Source organism: Anabrus simplex, chromosome X (genome assembly GCF_040414725.1).
Source record: "Anabrus simplex isolate iqAnaSimp1 chromosome X, ASM4041472v1, whole genome shotgun sequence".
Lineage (NCBI taxonomy): Eukaryota > Metazoa > Arthropoda > Insecta > Orthoptera > Tettigoniidae > Anabrus > Anabrus simplex.
Genome location: NC_090279.1, coordinates 141,468,180 through 141,485,930, shown reverse-complemented (window position 1 = coordinate 141,485,930; position 17,751 = coordinate 141,468,180). Strand labels below are relative to the sequence as shown.

Here is a 17,751-nt window from a genome sequence, read left to right as displayed (position 1 = left end):
TTAAATCAGGCATTAACTGGTTTAAAAAGTGACCCGGACACTCTGGAATTTGCCCTGTATTTCGAGCTGCATTATAAACACTATGCTTCTAGTTGGGCGTATTGCCATCGCCTCCATGCAGGTCTCAATACCAACATGCATTTGGAGCGAATGCATGGAATTATCAAGCACATTTATATGGGCGGGAAGAACCCGAAAAGGTTGGACATAACCATCGATATCCTGATGCGGTTCATAAGAGATAAACTTTTTGAGCGTCTCATTTACTTACAAAGAGGTAAAGTAACAAGTAAACTGTCTGAGATAAGACGCGGACATACGAAAGCACTGTCTCTTTCATCAGAAAATGTTATCTACGATGGTGACTTGTGGAGAGTACCATCTGCCAATAGGCATGAAATATACGAAATTAGGAAAACAGATGAAAGAGACTGCAAGTGTAATTTAACATGCAGTGAATGTAAAGTCTGCATTCATGCATATATATGTAGCTGTCACGAGTCAGCCATCAAATTCAATATGTGTAAGCATATCCATCTGATAGCAATGCAGTCTGCTGAAGAAAAAAATACAGACAATTCCAGCACAGAAAATGACCTTGTTATTAAGGAACGCCCATCTAAAGAGGAAGAAGAAAGACTCATAAATGAGATTCGCAATCCGCTGAAGAAAAATTCGGATAACGATGTACAACAAAGAAAAAGAAAACTTAGAGAAATGTTCGAACAAATTCTTGCAGAAGTTGAGGATATTGAAGATTCTGAAATTGCTGAGAAACACCTTCAACCTATAATACCTACAATACGGGCCCGGAAATCCATGACGGCACACAACACATCGTCTACACACATGCCATCTTCTTCTAAAAGAATAAATTTCGAACCGCAAAGAAGATTATTCTCCACTAAAAAAAAACCTTATCAAAGAACAGCCTCATCATTGTCAAGACCTACTGTAGACGATCAAGAAGTAATCTGTGCAAATTTATTACTCCGCTAAACTACATACCACAGCCATGTAATAAATATATGTAGTTGTATCTTCCCTATTTTGTTCCACAGTGATATGTTTCTCATCTTTCAGATAATATAAATAGAAATTTCTTTGTTCACTGTATTTTATTAGTTAACATTTTGAGTGTGAACAATAAGTTATTTACAGAATATGTGCAATATGATAGGTGACATTGAAAACTGAACTATAAGTGTTGAAACTGTGGTCATAAGTCGTTATACAGGACTGAGCGTGAACAATAAGTTATTTACAGAATCTGTGCAAAATATGTCAAGTGATATTAGGAACTAAACTGTAACTGTGATAAAGATCGTTCGACAGGAACTATAAAATGAGTTTCAACAATCCTATTCCCGGCGCTTCTGGAGATGTAGAACGAATTTGGTAAGCCTACTTTTATGATAAATAATTTTCCAGTATATGTACAGTCCATATACAGTTGTAACAGGAAGACGTCTCATCCTAGCAAAGAAAAGTTAAAAGTTTTATCAGCTCGTTCCCCTTACAATATTATGTGGGCCTCCATTATAACGATATGATATGAATATTTGTAAATAGCTATGCCTTTCATAATAATATTAGCCACTAATTTTCTCTTAATATGTTAGAAATAACAAGTACCATTAGAACCCGTTATAAACTGAGCACGCAATAGCATTGTAATTCTGTTCACAATACACTCAGCTCGAGGGAAGTGTTAATCCTTAGTTTTGAAACGCTCAAGCAGAGGGAGGATGTGGCTAAATATCGGGCGACGACGACCATGCACGAACTTAGCCGATGATGGCTCCTGAATGTCAGGCGCTAGACAAAAGTTGGTATTACTCGCTCCGCTTCCAGCTCTAGTGTGCGAGGTTGGTGCGAGGTATACAAAACCTGCCAAAAACAACAGTTCCCTCTTAGGAGTGCTCGTGTGCAGTTGAGTTGACAGTCGCTGTGAGGAGGTAGCGTGGACGGTATAGAGTAGTGATTCTACGAGAGTAATACGTACGTTATGGGGGAGCAAAGTGGTGGTGAGGAGTCTCCTGATCCTTCAACCCTCACAGTTGCTCGGGAAGAGACAGTTCAAATGGACCAGGATGAGGATGAGAGTCTAAGTGAGAATAGTAGTACAGTGAGTACATCGATTACACCCAATGAGGTGGTGAATAAAGAGACTGATGCTTCGATTTCGAAGACTGAGTCGCAGGAACTTTATCCTAGTACTCATTATGGACCTTTCATTATTTTTGTGGAGTCCACAGCAACAGGCAATGTCGGTAACATGCATCCTATGACCCTGGGTAGAATTTTCTATGAGAAAAATATTCCAGGCATAAAATCAGTGGCCCGCAAGGGACGAAATAGGGTACAAATAGAATTTGTATATGCCGTACAGGCAAATTCATGTTTGAAACACCCTATATTAGTTGAGCTTAAGTTACGGGCATACATACCTAGCTCTAATGTATTGCGGGTAGGAGTTATCAGGGGAGTAGAGAAGACCTTGACAGAGGATGCTATATTAAAGCACTTAAAGTCTCCTGCTACTATAAAATCTGTAAAGCGTTTGAACCGTAGAATTGTTAACGAAGAAGGCACACAGTATGTCCCTACTGGATCTATAAAAGTGGTTTTTCGTGCGCAGAAACTTCCACAGTATGTGTCATTATATCAGGTGCATTTAGAGGTGGAGCCATATGTTGTTGCTCCCATCATCTGTAAAAAATGCCAACGGTACGGTCACGTTGATAAGCATTGCAGAGCAACAAGTCCCAGGTGTGGGAAATGTGCATTGCATCATACTACGGCGAACTGTACGGAAACTTTCCTGCAATGCGTGCATTGTCGCGGCACCCATTCAACTGGCGATGTGGACTCACCAACAGCAAGTCCACATTAAAAAGATCATGAGCCATCAGAACTTATCTTTCAAGGACGCTGTACAAAAAGTCCAACCTAGTGAATATAATTTAGTGGACAATTCCCAAAATTTTCCCCCTTTAACTGGGGAGGGGCAGACTCCTACACAGTCGAATCCCCGTAAGAGAAAATTCACACAAGTAATTTTAAAATCACCGAGGCCAGTACCAGCCCCAGGATATGATAAGGAAGGTTATAAAAATTTGGTTCCAGAGATTCCCCACATGGAGATGGCAGCTTCAAGAGTTACACCTGTTTACGAAGGCGCAAGCCGTCGGATGGAGGCACCTTTGGACGAACCTGTTGCCACGAGTAGCGCCTCAATGGCGTAACCGCTTTCGTCATTTCATAGGCAAAGAAAATATCTTCAAAGTGGTCTTTATCAATCTATTCAGCAATTGGTACAATTACTGGGTGATCACCCCGCGTTAGCTCATAATGTATTCCAGTTAAGGGACAGGATTTGTAGTTTTATTCAATTCTATGATCAGAATCACTCAATGGAACGCTAGAAGTCTCATGAACAAGCGTCATGAGCTATTTAAATTAATACAGGAAACAGTACCTCACTTTTTAGCTATACAAGAAACTTGGTTTAATCTAGAGACTCGCATTAAGTATCCTAATTACAAAGTTTTACGTAATGACGGACCCGGTTACGGTGGGGTTGCCTTTTTGGTCCACTCGTCCGTGACATATCGCATCCATTCGAATATTCAGGCCATACCCCATACATATGTTATAGGATTATATTATATGCATTTTTTACTTGTGAATATCTACTGTCCTCCTGAATTTTCCATTACTGAGAGACAATGGAACCAATTCTTTCAACAATTTACTACCGAACCATATGTTTTTATCTTTTGGGGACTTTAATCTTCATCACACACTGTGGGGAGGAAATTTGGATACACTTCAAGGTACACAGTTCCTTAATGAAGTAAATAACCATGCTTTTGCTATTTTGAATGATGGCTCTCCTACGCGTTTGACTGCGCCTTCTGCCCCTCCGAGCGCAGTAGATTTAACATTGTGTAAGCGAAATATGGTGTCTACCACTACATGGCATACTTTGAGTGATACTTATTCCAGTGATCATTTCCCTATTGTTATTTCTTATGGTGTAGGCAGACCCTTTTCTCCACCGCACCACACATTTCAACATAACATGATTCGATCTTTGAGGAGATTTAAGCCACAAATATATACCGCTTACATTGAGGATGCGTTACAAAAAATACCGGAAAATACTTTTTCATATCAAACTTTACTGGAACTAAGATGGCGACTACTGTGTGTGAGTCTGTGATATCCGTAGTGGATAATGGTGTAAGATGCAGTGAAAAATGTGGCAAATGCAGAAGAGTAGTTAAAAATGGGATTCTGTGTCGTAAGTGTGATGAATGGTACCATTTTCGTTGTGCAAATATTGTAAATAGGACTGATATTGAAGAAAGTGAGTGGCTGTGTTTCGAGTGTAAACAAACTGATAGTGAAGCAGAACAACAAGAAAGAGAGACTTTCGAAACTATAATTAAGATTTTAGGAGTGCTACAAGAGGACTTATGCGCTCTGAAACATGAAAATGAATGCTTAAAGGACAGAATAAAGAAACTGGAAGATAAAGAAGACATTGGAGAAGAAAGATCGCCGTGGACGGAAGTGACGCGTGGCCATTTTAGGCCTAATGTTAAACATATGGGAGAAACTACGTACAACTTAAAACCGGGAAAAAACTCTTTGCAGTGCCAAAATAGATTTCAGTTATTGCAGCAAGTTCCAGAAGAAGACACACCAAGTTTTCCAAATAAATTTAAATCCAGTGGAGGTAAGAAAACCAACCGAAAGTCAAGATCGCCAAAGACTCATCTCTACGCAGGCAGTCAAGGGCGGGGTATGGCAGAAGGCATCAAGGATGAGCTTCAGAATCCAGAGACTGAGGTTTTAGGACTAATAAAACCAGGTGCCAAAACTGAAGACGTCCTTTCAAGTTGTGATCCTGTGTCAGAGAAGGACAATTATGTGGTGATTGTGAGTGGTACAAATGACATTGCTGCAAATGAAGGTGAGGAACTAATTACGACTCTCAGAGGTAAGATTTCCAAACTACCTGACTCAAAAGTAATTGTAGTAAATGTGCCACCCAGGTATGACCTTTTAGAGGACTCATGTGTGAACAAAGCTGTACATGATGTAAATATAAAAATCAAGAGATTATGTAAGAGTTTTAGAAATGTCTATGTAGTAGATACTTTAGGTCTTGGCAGGCAAATGTTCACTAGACATGGGTTACATCTAAATGGTAATGGAAAAGCAACTCTCTGTAGACAAATTGCTACAATTATCAACAGAGATTTGCAAACTAATCGGTACTTAAGAAAACCCATACCACTAAACTGGCACATACAGGGAAACTTGCCAGAAAACCCAGACCCTTAAATCAAGATCTATGTACAAGGATCTGGGTTCCAGGGAAGTTCTCAACTCATGAGTCAAACGTTACCCAATTGCAACAGTCAAGTTTTAGGGAGGAAGGAGGTCTGAGATTGCTCTTGGTAAACTGTCAGAGTGTAGTAAATAAACAATTAAAATTCGGTACATTGATGGAATCTTATGAGACGGATGTGGTGATAGGAGTGGAATCGTGGTTGAGAGAAGGGGTGGGTAATACAGAAGTATTTCCAGAAGGGTATACAGTCTATCGTAGAGACCGAGGAGATAAAAAAGGAGGAGGGGTATTTATTCTGGTGAAGGAAACTTATTGTTCGCATGAATGGTTTACTGATGAAAGGGATGAAATATTAGGGATAAAATTAGTTTGTGATAATATGAAGGAGGTGGGAATTATAGGAACATATAGGCCTGGAAGAGAGGAAAGAGATATGGAAATATTTGAGAAAATAATAGATTATACTCATAAAAACAATAATGATACGGTAATAATTGGGAGAGATCTAAACTTGCCTGAAGTTGAATGGAATGGAGCTGCAAGTGAAGCCCATGAACAGAAACTGGCAAATAAGTTAATTTGGGAGGGAGGATTTACACAGGTAGTACAAGAACCAACTCGTCTCAATAACTTGCTAGATGTATTCTTGGTTAAACCATGGGAAATTGTTGATAAAACTGAGGTAATTGAAGGAATATGTGACCATAAGGCTGTAATAATGGATGTAGGACTCGTACCAAAAATGCTTAATAAGAGGGTCACAAAAGACAAGAAATTATACAGAAAAACTAAAGTTGATGAATTTGGGACTTACCTTAAATCACAATTCAGTTGTTGGATAAGTGAAGGGAATAATGTGGATACACTTTGGGCTAAATTTAAAGGAATAATTTGGGAAGGAGAGAAGAGATTTGTACCTGTTAAGAAGGGTAAAATGACCTCAGACCCTGTTTATTACACAAGGGAAATAAGAAAATTAAAAAGAAAATGTAGAATAGTAAACAGGAAAATCAAAGAAGGTAGGGAGAATAGAGAAACTAGAAAACAACTAATGAGGGAACTGAATAGAGTGAAAAAGGAAGCAAAAGAGAATTATATGAATGGCATTCTTCAAGAGGGTAATGACCACAAAGGGAAATGGAAAAAGCTGTATTCATATATTAGGAATCAAAAAGGAAAAGGAATCCAAATTCCTACAATGGTGGGAGAAGGGGGTGAACACTATTTAACAGATACTGAGAAAGCAAACCTCTTTAGTAGGGAATTCCGAGATTCAGTAGAAGATTGTCAGGACTTGGAAACCGTAACAGAAGATAGAGAGGGAGAGACACAGAGGGAAACAAGAAGCTTCTCATTCACAAATGAAGATATTTTCAGAGAAATCCAACTGCTTCAGCAAGGAAAAGCAGCAGGAAGTGATCAAATTACTGGGGAGGTATTAAAGACAATGGGGTGGTATATAGTGCCTTATTTAAAATTTCTCTTTGACTATGTCATAAATAATAGTGTGATACCAAAGGAATGGAAGGAATCTATAATAATACCAATTTATAAAGGAAAGGGTGATAAAAGGAAACCAGAGAACTACAGACCAATCAGCCTGACCAGTATAGTTTGTAAAATACTGGAGAGTTTAATAGCAAAGTACATCAGAGGGATATGTGATGATAAAAATTGGTTCATGAGGAGCCAGTATGGATTTAGAAAGAAATTTTCTTGCGAGGCACAACTGGTGGGATTTCAGCAGGACATATCAGATCAGTTAGATTCAGGAGGCCAGTTAGATTGCATAGCCATAGATCTTTCCAAAGCCTTTGATAGAGTGGAACATGGAATATTATTAAAGAAATTGGAGGGAATAGGATTGGACGTAAGGGTTATACGTTGGATAAGAACATTTCTAAATTCAAGGGTTCAGAAAGTCAAAGTAGGAAATAATATATCACAGGAAGAGAAAGTCTGGAAGGGAATTGCACAGGGTAGTATAATCGGTCCGTTACTTTTCTTAATATACGCAAATGACTTAGGGAACAATATAACATCGAAAATAAGATTGTATGCAGATGACATAATTGTTTATAGGGAAATAAATAACATTGAGGATTGTTCAGAATTACAAAGGGACCTTGACAGTATCCAGGAATGGGTTGAAGAAAATAATATGAAGATTAATGGAGCCAAATCAACTGTTACAACTTTTACAAACAGGAGCTTTAAAACTGAATTTGAATATACTTTGGATGAGGTAGTTATCCCAAAAGATGGCAAGTGCAAATACTTAGGTGTGAGATTTGAAAGTAATTTGCACTGGAAGGGTCATGTTGATGACGTTGTTGGGAAAGCATACAGATCGTTACATGTCATAATGAGGCTACTTAAAGGATGCATCAAAGAATTAAAAGAAAAATGTTACTTAAGTATGGTTCGTCCATTATTGGAATATGCAAACAGTGTTTGGGATCCTCACCAAGAATACCTAATAAAAGAACTAGATGGTGTGCAGAGGAAAGCAGCAAGGTTTGTAACAGGGGATTTCAGGAGAAAGAGTAGTGTATCAGAAATGTTAAAGGAACTTGGGTGGGAAACTTTAAGTAAGAGAAGGGAGAAAAGTAGACTTATAGGATTATATAGAGCCTATACAGGAGAAGAAGCATGGGGAGATATCCGTGAGAGGCTTCGGTTGGAAAATAATTATATTGGTAGAACTGACCACAAGTACAAAATTAGAAGGAATTTTAGCAGAAGCGATTGGGGTAAATTTTCTTTCATTGGGAAGGGCGTGAAGGAGTGGAACAGTTTACCAGGGGTAGTGTTTGATCCTTTTCCAAAATCTGTACAGATATTCAAGAAGAGAATAAACAACAACAGAGATAATAAATTAAATGTTAGAGGGCATTCGACCAGTGCAGGATATTGTAAATAATAAATGTGTGTGATTAAATTAATTCCATCCCCTGGTCTAAGGAGTTTGGACAGCCCAAGTAGGGGACTGCCTGTAGGGGTGAAGTACAGTGGGGACTTCGAGGGCCCTGGGACCGCTACGGTACCTGTGAAGGCCCTTCAGGAACTCTGAAAAGTGGTGGCAAAAGGGGCTCTGGTTAAGACGCAGCAGGTCGTTATGCTACTTAGGTTCCAAAATGGGTAAAATATAAATATGTAAATAAATGCTATGTAAATTTTAATCTTATACCAGTTGTATAGTATTATTAGAAGTAATTTCACATACCGTACTGTATATGAGTTGACTATGTTTGTAAGATATTATAAGTAGAATTTTGTAAACAATATAAATTTATTAAGGATGATGCGTGTGTTTAATAGAAAAAATTATTAGCGTAAATTGTATAATATTGTATTCTAGGAAAATTTTATTCGTCTCCTGTTAATTTAAAATTTAGTGCTTGACAATAATGTATTTTAGTGTACCATTTGCCACCGAGGTAGACACCTCATTCGCAAATAAAGAGATTTTGATTTTTTGATTAACCTTCACCACCCTATCAGCGCTTCACCCCCTTTATCTTCTAGGAAACCTGTGCATGTTAAGTGGTGGGACGACGAATGTCATTTGCTGATTCAAACCCGCAAAGTACTTTTTCGACAATATAGGCAGCACGCAACACCTGAAAATTACTTCCGGCTCAAACGACACATGGCACAAACCCGCCGAATTTTCCATCAAAAACGTCGTGTCGCTTGGAGGGAGTTTATATCGTCCTTCACGCGTCAGGTTCCAATTGCAGACTTGTGGAATGCCATCAGGGCAATCACAAGAGTTACACAGCACTCCCCTGCCAAGACCATCCCAGGTCTCGTATTATCAGATTTTCTTGTTAGAGAGACGCCAGATTTTGTTGTGCCACAGTATGTTCATTCCCAAGACCCACTAGATGCACGTTTTTCCGTATTGCTACAACCCTGCGATTATCAGGAATTAGAGGCAGTACTCCAATCATGCTCAAATTCTTCCCCAGGTCCAGATAATGTATCATATCAAATGCTCCAATTATTACCTATTAGAGCAAAGAAGGCATTATTAAATAGGTATAATGATATTTTTCGCAATCACAGTACACCGGTTAGTTGGAATGAATTTTTCCTAATTCCCATTCTTAAAAATAAGCAGTTACCCACTGAGGTAAGTAATTATCGCGGTATAGTCCTCGGTTCGTGCCTCCGTAAAGTCTTTCTAAAGATCTTACTTCGAAGAATCCTATGGGTATTAGAATACTATAACTTGACGCCTAGATATCAATATGCCTTTTTTAAGGGACGCAGTACATCTGATGCATTTAATAGTTTTGTTATCGATTTACTATTAGCTCGTCATAGAAAACATAGTACCATAGCGGTTTTTCTTGATATTCAACGGGCTTATGATTCCGTACCTTTGAACATATTATAGGAAAAACTTGCAACTCTTAAGATTCCTGAGGGATTTATTAGCATTCTCAGACAACTTCTGACTTATCGAACACTCCGATTTAAATCGACACCTTGTACAATCCAGCCCCGGCAGGTAAGTAATGGGTTGCCACAGGGCGATATTCTGAGTGGTATTCTTTTCGCTCTTTTTATGAAAGATTTTGAAGCGGTCATTTTACGTCATGCTCGACTACAGGCGTATGCTGACGATTTTTTGCTTTATTGTACACATGAAGATTTACAGCTCTGTAGACAACATATTAGTTTCACGCTTCATGAAGCTAGAACATGGTTAGAGGCCCATGGGTTAAATCTTTCCATAGCGAAATGTCGAGCAATGATATTTACACATCACCGAACCTATGACCGATTTCCACTTGCTTTTGATCAGTATGAAATACCAGTGGTTAGTCACCATAAATATCTTGGGTTATTTATCGATCAAAAACTTACATGGAAACATCATTTTTTATATTTGCGTTCGAAGAGTGAACGGTATATTCAGGTAATACAGGCCGTAACCCGTAGGCAACGGGGGGCAGATCTCGTTGTGGTGCTATCGTTGTACAAAACCACTATTAGGACGATATTGGACTACGGATCACATATTTTTGACGTAGCATCTTCTACTAACTTGAATATTCTTAACACTTGTCAATATAAAGCAATACGCTCCTGTATTGGAGCTTTAAAGTCCACACCTACCAATGCACTTTTAGTTGAAGCCTGCGAAGCTCCCTTACAAGTACGTAGAAAAATACTTGCGACGAAATATTTACTTAAAAAGTTTTCTTTAACAAGTCATCCTTTAATTCCGAAGTTACAGTTACTCTCGGAGTATTCTTCCGTTCGGCGCCAGGGTTTACGCAGATTGCCCGTACTGTTTCATGCTTTTAATACATTGAAGTCGAAACAGTGTACCTTAATACACAGTGTTACTTTACTACCCTATACCTTACCCTATCAGGTTTCTTATTTTAAGCCTCAAATAATTTGGCCTATGCGTAATGGCTCTACTAACGTTCCTTGTCTGCAGGGGACCGAGATATGTCCTGTTAAAAGAGTGAAATTTTCTCATATTACACGAAGCATAAACATTTTTACAGATGGGGCAAAGAACATTAATGGAGTTGGTTCCGCTTATTATATACCTTCTCTAAATGTTAAAGAACAATATGGTTTGCCTAGTGACTGTTCGATTTCTACGGCGGAGTTATTCGCCATACAGCAAGCTTTACTTTTTGTTCAGCGACAGGGACATACGCGAGCTACAATCTATACGGATTCGCTGAGTGCATTACAATCTTTGGTTTCGTATGAGTTATCCTATAATTGGTATATGTACAATGTCAAGAGTCTCCTTTATATGCTTGACAACGTCGGTATTTCCATAACTTTAGTATGGGTACCAGGTCATGTGGGAATCGACGGTAATGAAAAAGCAGATTGTCTTGCAAAACAAGCTTCTCGTCTTCCTGTTCCGAATACTAACAATATTGTTCCAGCTTCTGATTATGTAGTTGTTATCCGACAGGAGGGGCGTCAAGACTGGCAGAATTTCTACCGCCAGACTGCACAAGTCAAAGGTAACTTCTATTATCATTTACAACCAACACTTTTAGTTAAACCTTGGTTTATACGAGGATCTTATACTAGACGACATATTATTAACATCATTCGGTTACGGTTTAATCATGCCCTTACACCACAATATCGATCCCGTTTCCATTTAACGCAGGATACAAACTGTTTGTGTGGTACAAATATCCGTAATGGCGACTCCAACCACATTTTATTTGAATGTTCTTTATATGCTAACCCCCGTAAAAAACTTATGACTAAACTCAAGCGACTCAAGCAGGTTTTTCCTACCAGTGTTTCTTGTTTGCTGTGTAATCCTACAGTCGAGATTATTCGAGTGCTAAATTTGTTTCTAGATGAAGCCAATATCGTGTTATAATTCTGTCTGTAATATAGGGTGAGAATTGATCATGCTTTTGAAGGTTCTATTTGAGTGATTCCTCATATCATTAGTGTATTACTTGTGAGTGCTATTTTGGATTCTTCGTGCGGGTGAAGCTTTATACGCAGTGTTATTGCAAGATTGGAAGTTTCCCGTATGACAACAGTCTACTCTAGCAAAATATGGTTGTTATGTGATATAGTGAAGTTCAGTGTTTTGTGTTTTTCTACTTGCAAGCTCAAGCATCCATTATTGAACTGAAGTTTTCATTTATACTAGTGTGTTTACATGAGTAAGAGAGTATTGACTGGGTGAAATGTCGTAGACACAGCCCATAAGCATCAGCAAGCAAGCAAGCAACCTGCCAAAAAGCCGCCGCCGTAAAGGGACGTATCTTAGCGTTAAAAGCGAAATCGAATAAATTAACAGAGGAAGAAGGATTCGGTGTTCGGCTGTTGTGCAGTGCACACGTCTCGCTCCGGTCACTGGTGCAGCGGCTTTTTCCCGTCTGTAGATAAGTAGAGTGTTTTATGTTTGTGTTTGTATCCTAGTAATTTTTCTTTTGTGTTTGTTCCGGTGCTAGTATAGTGTAATCCCCTTTTGGAATACTATGTCTGTAGATAGTGGCGGTGGCCCTTTAGGACGACCTCCTGATATTGGTAAAGATGCCGTGCGTGAGGACTTACACATGGACGCTAGTAATACTGATACCCAACGAGACAGTTCTCAAGATTCAATACGTGTCATGGATCAGCGTCCGCACGTTCCTGTACCTACCTATTCTAACACTCATCTTGGCCCTTACATAGTATTTGTCGAATCGACTGAATCTCAAAATAAAATAGGACATATTCACCCTTTGACTTTGGGTCGGATTTTCTACGAGAGGCAAATTGGTGACGTCAAGGCCATCCATAGGAAGGGAAGAAATAGAATTCAAGTTACTTTCATGTCTAGTAAGGCTGCAAACGCCTTTCTTTCTCATCCCATTCTTACAGAAAAGAAATTGACAGCTTTTATTCCGTCCTCGAATATTCAGCGAGTAGGGGTAATACGGGGAGTAGACACTACTATTTCCGAATCCGACATTCTCACCTATTTAGACTCACCATATCCTGTAGTGAAAGTACAACGTCTAAATAGACGTTCATCCAAAGAAGGAAAAACTGAATATATCCCTACAGGTACTGTGAAGGTTGTATTCGAAAGTCAACAACTTCCGAAAAGTGTGTCCATTTTTAAAGTCATTTTAGAGGTTCAGGCCTTTATATTCTCTCCTTTATTATGCAAACGATGTCAGCGGTATGGACATACCGCTACTAATTGTCGTTCCAGGGAGCCGAGATGTGGAAAATGTTCCCTTACTCATTCTACTGAAGATTGCACTCACCAAGTCGTTAAATGCGCTAACTGTGGCGGAAATCATCCTGCGGGAGCCGAACATTGGAAATCCACAAACAACAAAAAGAAATTAAACGCATTATGAGTGTTGAAAACAAATCATATTTAGAAGTGAAAAACTATTTTGCCCCATTACAGTCCCTATCTAACCCCCTTCTGATGCCCCAACATTTTCCTCCTTTACCCACTAGACCATCTCAATCGGAAGAAACTCTCCCTCGAAAGCATAAATTTACTATGGTGGTTAGTAACCCTTCCCGCCCACCCGTTAAACCAGGTTATGACAGGGCATCACATCTCAATTTGATAAGTAATCCGAAGACGGTTCCAGAACATTCTGGCACTCCAATCGTGCGTTTGATACCTGCTACTTCTAACGAGCCTGCATCTACATCACGGAAGTCAAGTCCCCACGGGCAACCTTCGGATTCCCACGCACCACTTTCAGCATCTCCCTCTGTCCCGGCTTTACACGGTAATTCCAATGTTAATTTTATCGACCAATGTCGCACCTTTTCTAAGAAAATTGACGATTTAATAGCAGACGTGGGACAAAATGTCCGCTTGAAGCATTTGTTACAGTCATTACAGGAAGATATTCTTTTATATTTACCCTCCCCTCCTTCCAAGTAAAACATACGGCTATTGTAATAGAATTGTAAGAGCACTTTCCACACATCCGCCTCCGCCTCAATCGTGTCTGTAAGCTTACACATCTCTCTTGCCTTACTTTTCTTGACAGTACCTTCTGTCCATGTGGCCGAGTAGTCAGTACTGTAACTCCCATCTTTTTTCACTGGCAGACATATGAACATCACCGTCGCGAATGCATAGGTAAGCTTTTTCATGAGGGTTACCAACTGCTGTTAAACGTTTCGTGTTTCGTGTCCTAACCGACTTTTCACGTTGTGGACTTAATCATCAATTTTTTTGTTGTATGTAACATCCATTTGTAACCTTTTCCTTTCCTCTGGGTACGGACTTGCACATACTCACCCTTATATGTGGTCCGGTTTTTGTTTGTTTGTAGTAAGACGTCGTGACAGACCACACAGACGTGAAGAATTAGAACCCTGTGTCCCAGTGTTTTTGTGTTCTTCCCTGATCGTTTAGCCTATATATCATTGGTATTTTCCTATGTTTCATCATTAACCGTTGCAATTCACTTTTTTACATAGCTCTCCCTCCTCTTTCGTAGTGTACTACTTTCTTCTACTGTTGGCACCTCTCCCCGACATTAATTAACCCGCAAACCAGTGACTGGACGTAGCGTCTTACGACGATGTCCAACAACTAACCAAGGAGAAGAAGAAGAACAGAGGAAGAAGACATGAGGAATGAGGTACGTTTTATCCGATTACGGGTCCAATATTAAGGTTAGGAGGAGTATTGGCTTAGTTTTATGACTTAAGTGCCTCAGAGTTACGTGTTGTGAGGTTAACTTTTATAATAATAATTACTCTGAAGTGAATGTAAGGTATGTAGCAAATTGTATGTGTAACAAGTTGAAGACGTAGGTTGTTGAAACACATCATTGTGATTGATATATTTGTAGTTGAAGATACAAGTCTTCGTATCTCGCCATGGTCCTTCACCTGAAGGATGTTCTGTACCATACTGCTGCTGAAATGTCCCTTTTCCCTTTGTTCTGGGTTTATTTTATTTATTTACTTCACTTTGGTAGTGTCAAACTTAGGACTCATGGATCTCTCTTATACTTAACCAAGGTCTGTTGAAAGTACGTCTAAGAGGATTTGTGCCAGTTTTGATCTTTATTGCATGAAAAGTTGGACTTTTTACGAGTAAAAATTCATGGGTAGTCTGTCTGGAAAGCAAGTTTGATTTTTGAGACGTCTACAGATTCGTGCATAAGGCTTTTATATTAATGTCTATACATGTAATTTGTTGTATCCAAAAGCTCTCAATCTTTGACTGGACGATAATCCTTGAGCCCAACTCGCCGCCGTCTCAATTGAGCCCAACTCGCCGCCGTCTCAATCTCTATATACTGCCTGCTCTGTGCCGCGAGAATTGCGTTTACAGCGACATTGCAGATGGCAGCACTTACCGCACCCTGAACACATGTTGGTTAAATGAAAGTTCGTCCGTAACACCAGTATAAAATGAAAAATAATCTTTAACATGTTACTAATTTGGAAGATAATGCACATACAGGAACTCTCATTTCACATTTGAGCTTAGCTTAAGATATAGAAATGTAAAATATATAAAATCTTTCCAGTTACTGTAGATATATTAGAATCATTTCACTGCTGCATGGTATATAAAAAAATTCAGAATTTTCTCGACATGAGTAACGGAGCACCTTTTCAGTCCTTTACTTACTGTTATTTACCAGCAGTGGACGCAAAAATTTTCTATCACTTTTTCGTTAACCCTTTGTTCGTGACCAGATTTCAGGGTACGTTTTATAGCACATATTGCAGTGCGTGCGTCCATCATGTTGTTACATCCACCACCCAATCTCACTGACCTAAATAGAGCTTCAATTGCGTCTCCAGAAAATCATCTAGTGAGAACATAAAATAACCGATTATGTAACAGATAAGAGACACATTCCACCATAGAGTTCACAGTTAGCGAGACAGCATCTGCCGTCTCATTAGTCAGATACTTCAGATTTTCACGTTTTGATTCCAAATGAATTATTTTAACGTACTCGATGAAATCATCATTCAACCATTGTAAGTATTTTATCTCCTGGTGAATAGAAATGCACAAAATCTGGCTTATTTTGCTGAATGTGCTGAGTTATGTCAATGACGTTGTGGAATGTGAAATATTTGTAAATTCATCCCATGGAGCGCACCGTCGATTCCGCGTATGAAAAGTCTAACATGTGTTTATAAACGGGCATGGTTTTCTTTCATGAAGCGAATAGCAGCAGTGACTGCTGGGGAGATATTTGTACAGCAGAACATTCATATTTTCCAAATTCCTCTGTTTATTCGTAATACCAAACAGGCTTGGGTGTCAAGAGTCTCTGGAGGCGATAAACTTCCTTCACATATTTGGAGGTGATGATGCCATTGCTGTCATTTTACTGTCTAGGAACTGGGACCTCACATTTATCAAATGATAATAGTGAAAACTGAAAAGAAGTTTACGGTTAGGATAACATGGATGAGTCACACAGGTTCTCACATTTTGTTAAAACATTGGTTCTATGATTGTCAGCCAACGACATTAATTATTTCTGAACTAAAAGGATAGATTGGAGACTTCTAAGCCTTTAATGAGGAAGTAGGCAGCAGGAATAGAGAACTACTTTAAAAGTCCGTTTACAAGAAAACAACAGTTTATTCGCGAGAGCAGATTTTCCAATATCTGTGCCTCATACACCTTCAACATTGACCATGCAAACGAACTTGTCACTGGTTCGGTTGTAGAGGAGCTGTACCTAATTAGCCATTTAATCGGCAATCACTGTTAAACTCCTCTCTGTTGGTTTGAGAGTTTTACATTCAGCTCCAACTATTTCCTACACTAACTGGGAAATCCCCACAAACACTATCAACATTTTTCATTTAGGCTACCTATCCAGAGTATTTTGTGACGGAGCTGACACTAGACCACCGAGCTCGATAGCTGCAGTCGCTTAAGTGAGGCCAGTATCCAGTATTCGGGAGATAGTAGGTTAGAACCCCACTGTCGTCAGCCCTGAAAATGGTTTTCCGTGGTTTCCCATTTTCACACCAGGCAAATGCTGGGGCTGTACCTTAATTAAGGCCACGGCCACTTCCTTCCCACTCCTAGCCCTTTCCCATCCCATTGTTGCCATAAGACCTATCTGTATCGGTGCGACGTTTAAAAGGAAAAAAAAAAAAAAAAAACAGGACACTAGACCAGGACTTCTGCCATATTCGTAACCGTTTGGAATACAATTCCCCATGCCACATAGTGCCGTATGATTTGTTCTGACCGCATGGGTTTTGTCTTGCGAAAATTATGAATTTGATTTTAAGGATAAACGGTCTTCTTTTCATTTTATTTAGTTGCTTCCTTTAATTTATTCAGATGATCAATTTCTGGGTTGTCTTCGAATTTCCTCTGTAATTTCTTAACTTCATTATGGCTAGTCATCAGCTGGTATCGTAGTCTCAGAATTCTTGATCGGAGCCTCTAATGTCTGATTTTCTGATCACTCGTTGGAATATTGACTTGGATTGAGGCATCGTTGTTCACATAAATTTCGTAGATGTCAACCAATGTATTTCCTGTGGTTGAAGAGCTTGTCTCATCATAGATTTCTGCCGAAGAAATATCTTGTTATTTTCTGGTCTTTTGTGGAGCTATTTTTCTGGTTTGAAGGTAATGGGAATAATTCGAAGACCGACTAGGTTCTCACTGGCTTCAATATATTTTTCTTTTAGTTTTACCTTTTATCTCCATCTCTAAAATTCAGGCTACAAACCCGAGAATAATTGGGTGGAATAGATTGACTACCCTTGGTTGATCCTTGCCTTGATATAGCATTAAGCCAATTTTCCCAGGGGAATTCAGGAATCCTCACACCTGAAGAATTTGGATTTCTTGCTAAGATATACAGAGGGGAACACAACAATCCATCATT

General features: G+C 39.1%; 1 protein-coding gene across 1 annotated transcript in view; it reads left to right on the top strand.

The window, feature by feature from the left end:
- Positions 1-17,751, top strand: part of LOC136886712 (uncharacterized) — a 141,363-nt gene that overhangs the window by 105,037 nt on the left and 18,575 nt on the right. The window contains exon 7 of the mRNA XM_068230926.1: positions 14,500-14,533. Coding sequence (XP_068087027.1) covers positions 14,500-14,533 — 34 coding nt within the window. The remainder of the gene's footprint in view (positions 1-14,499; positions 14,534-17,751) is intronic.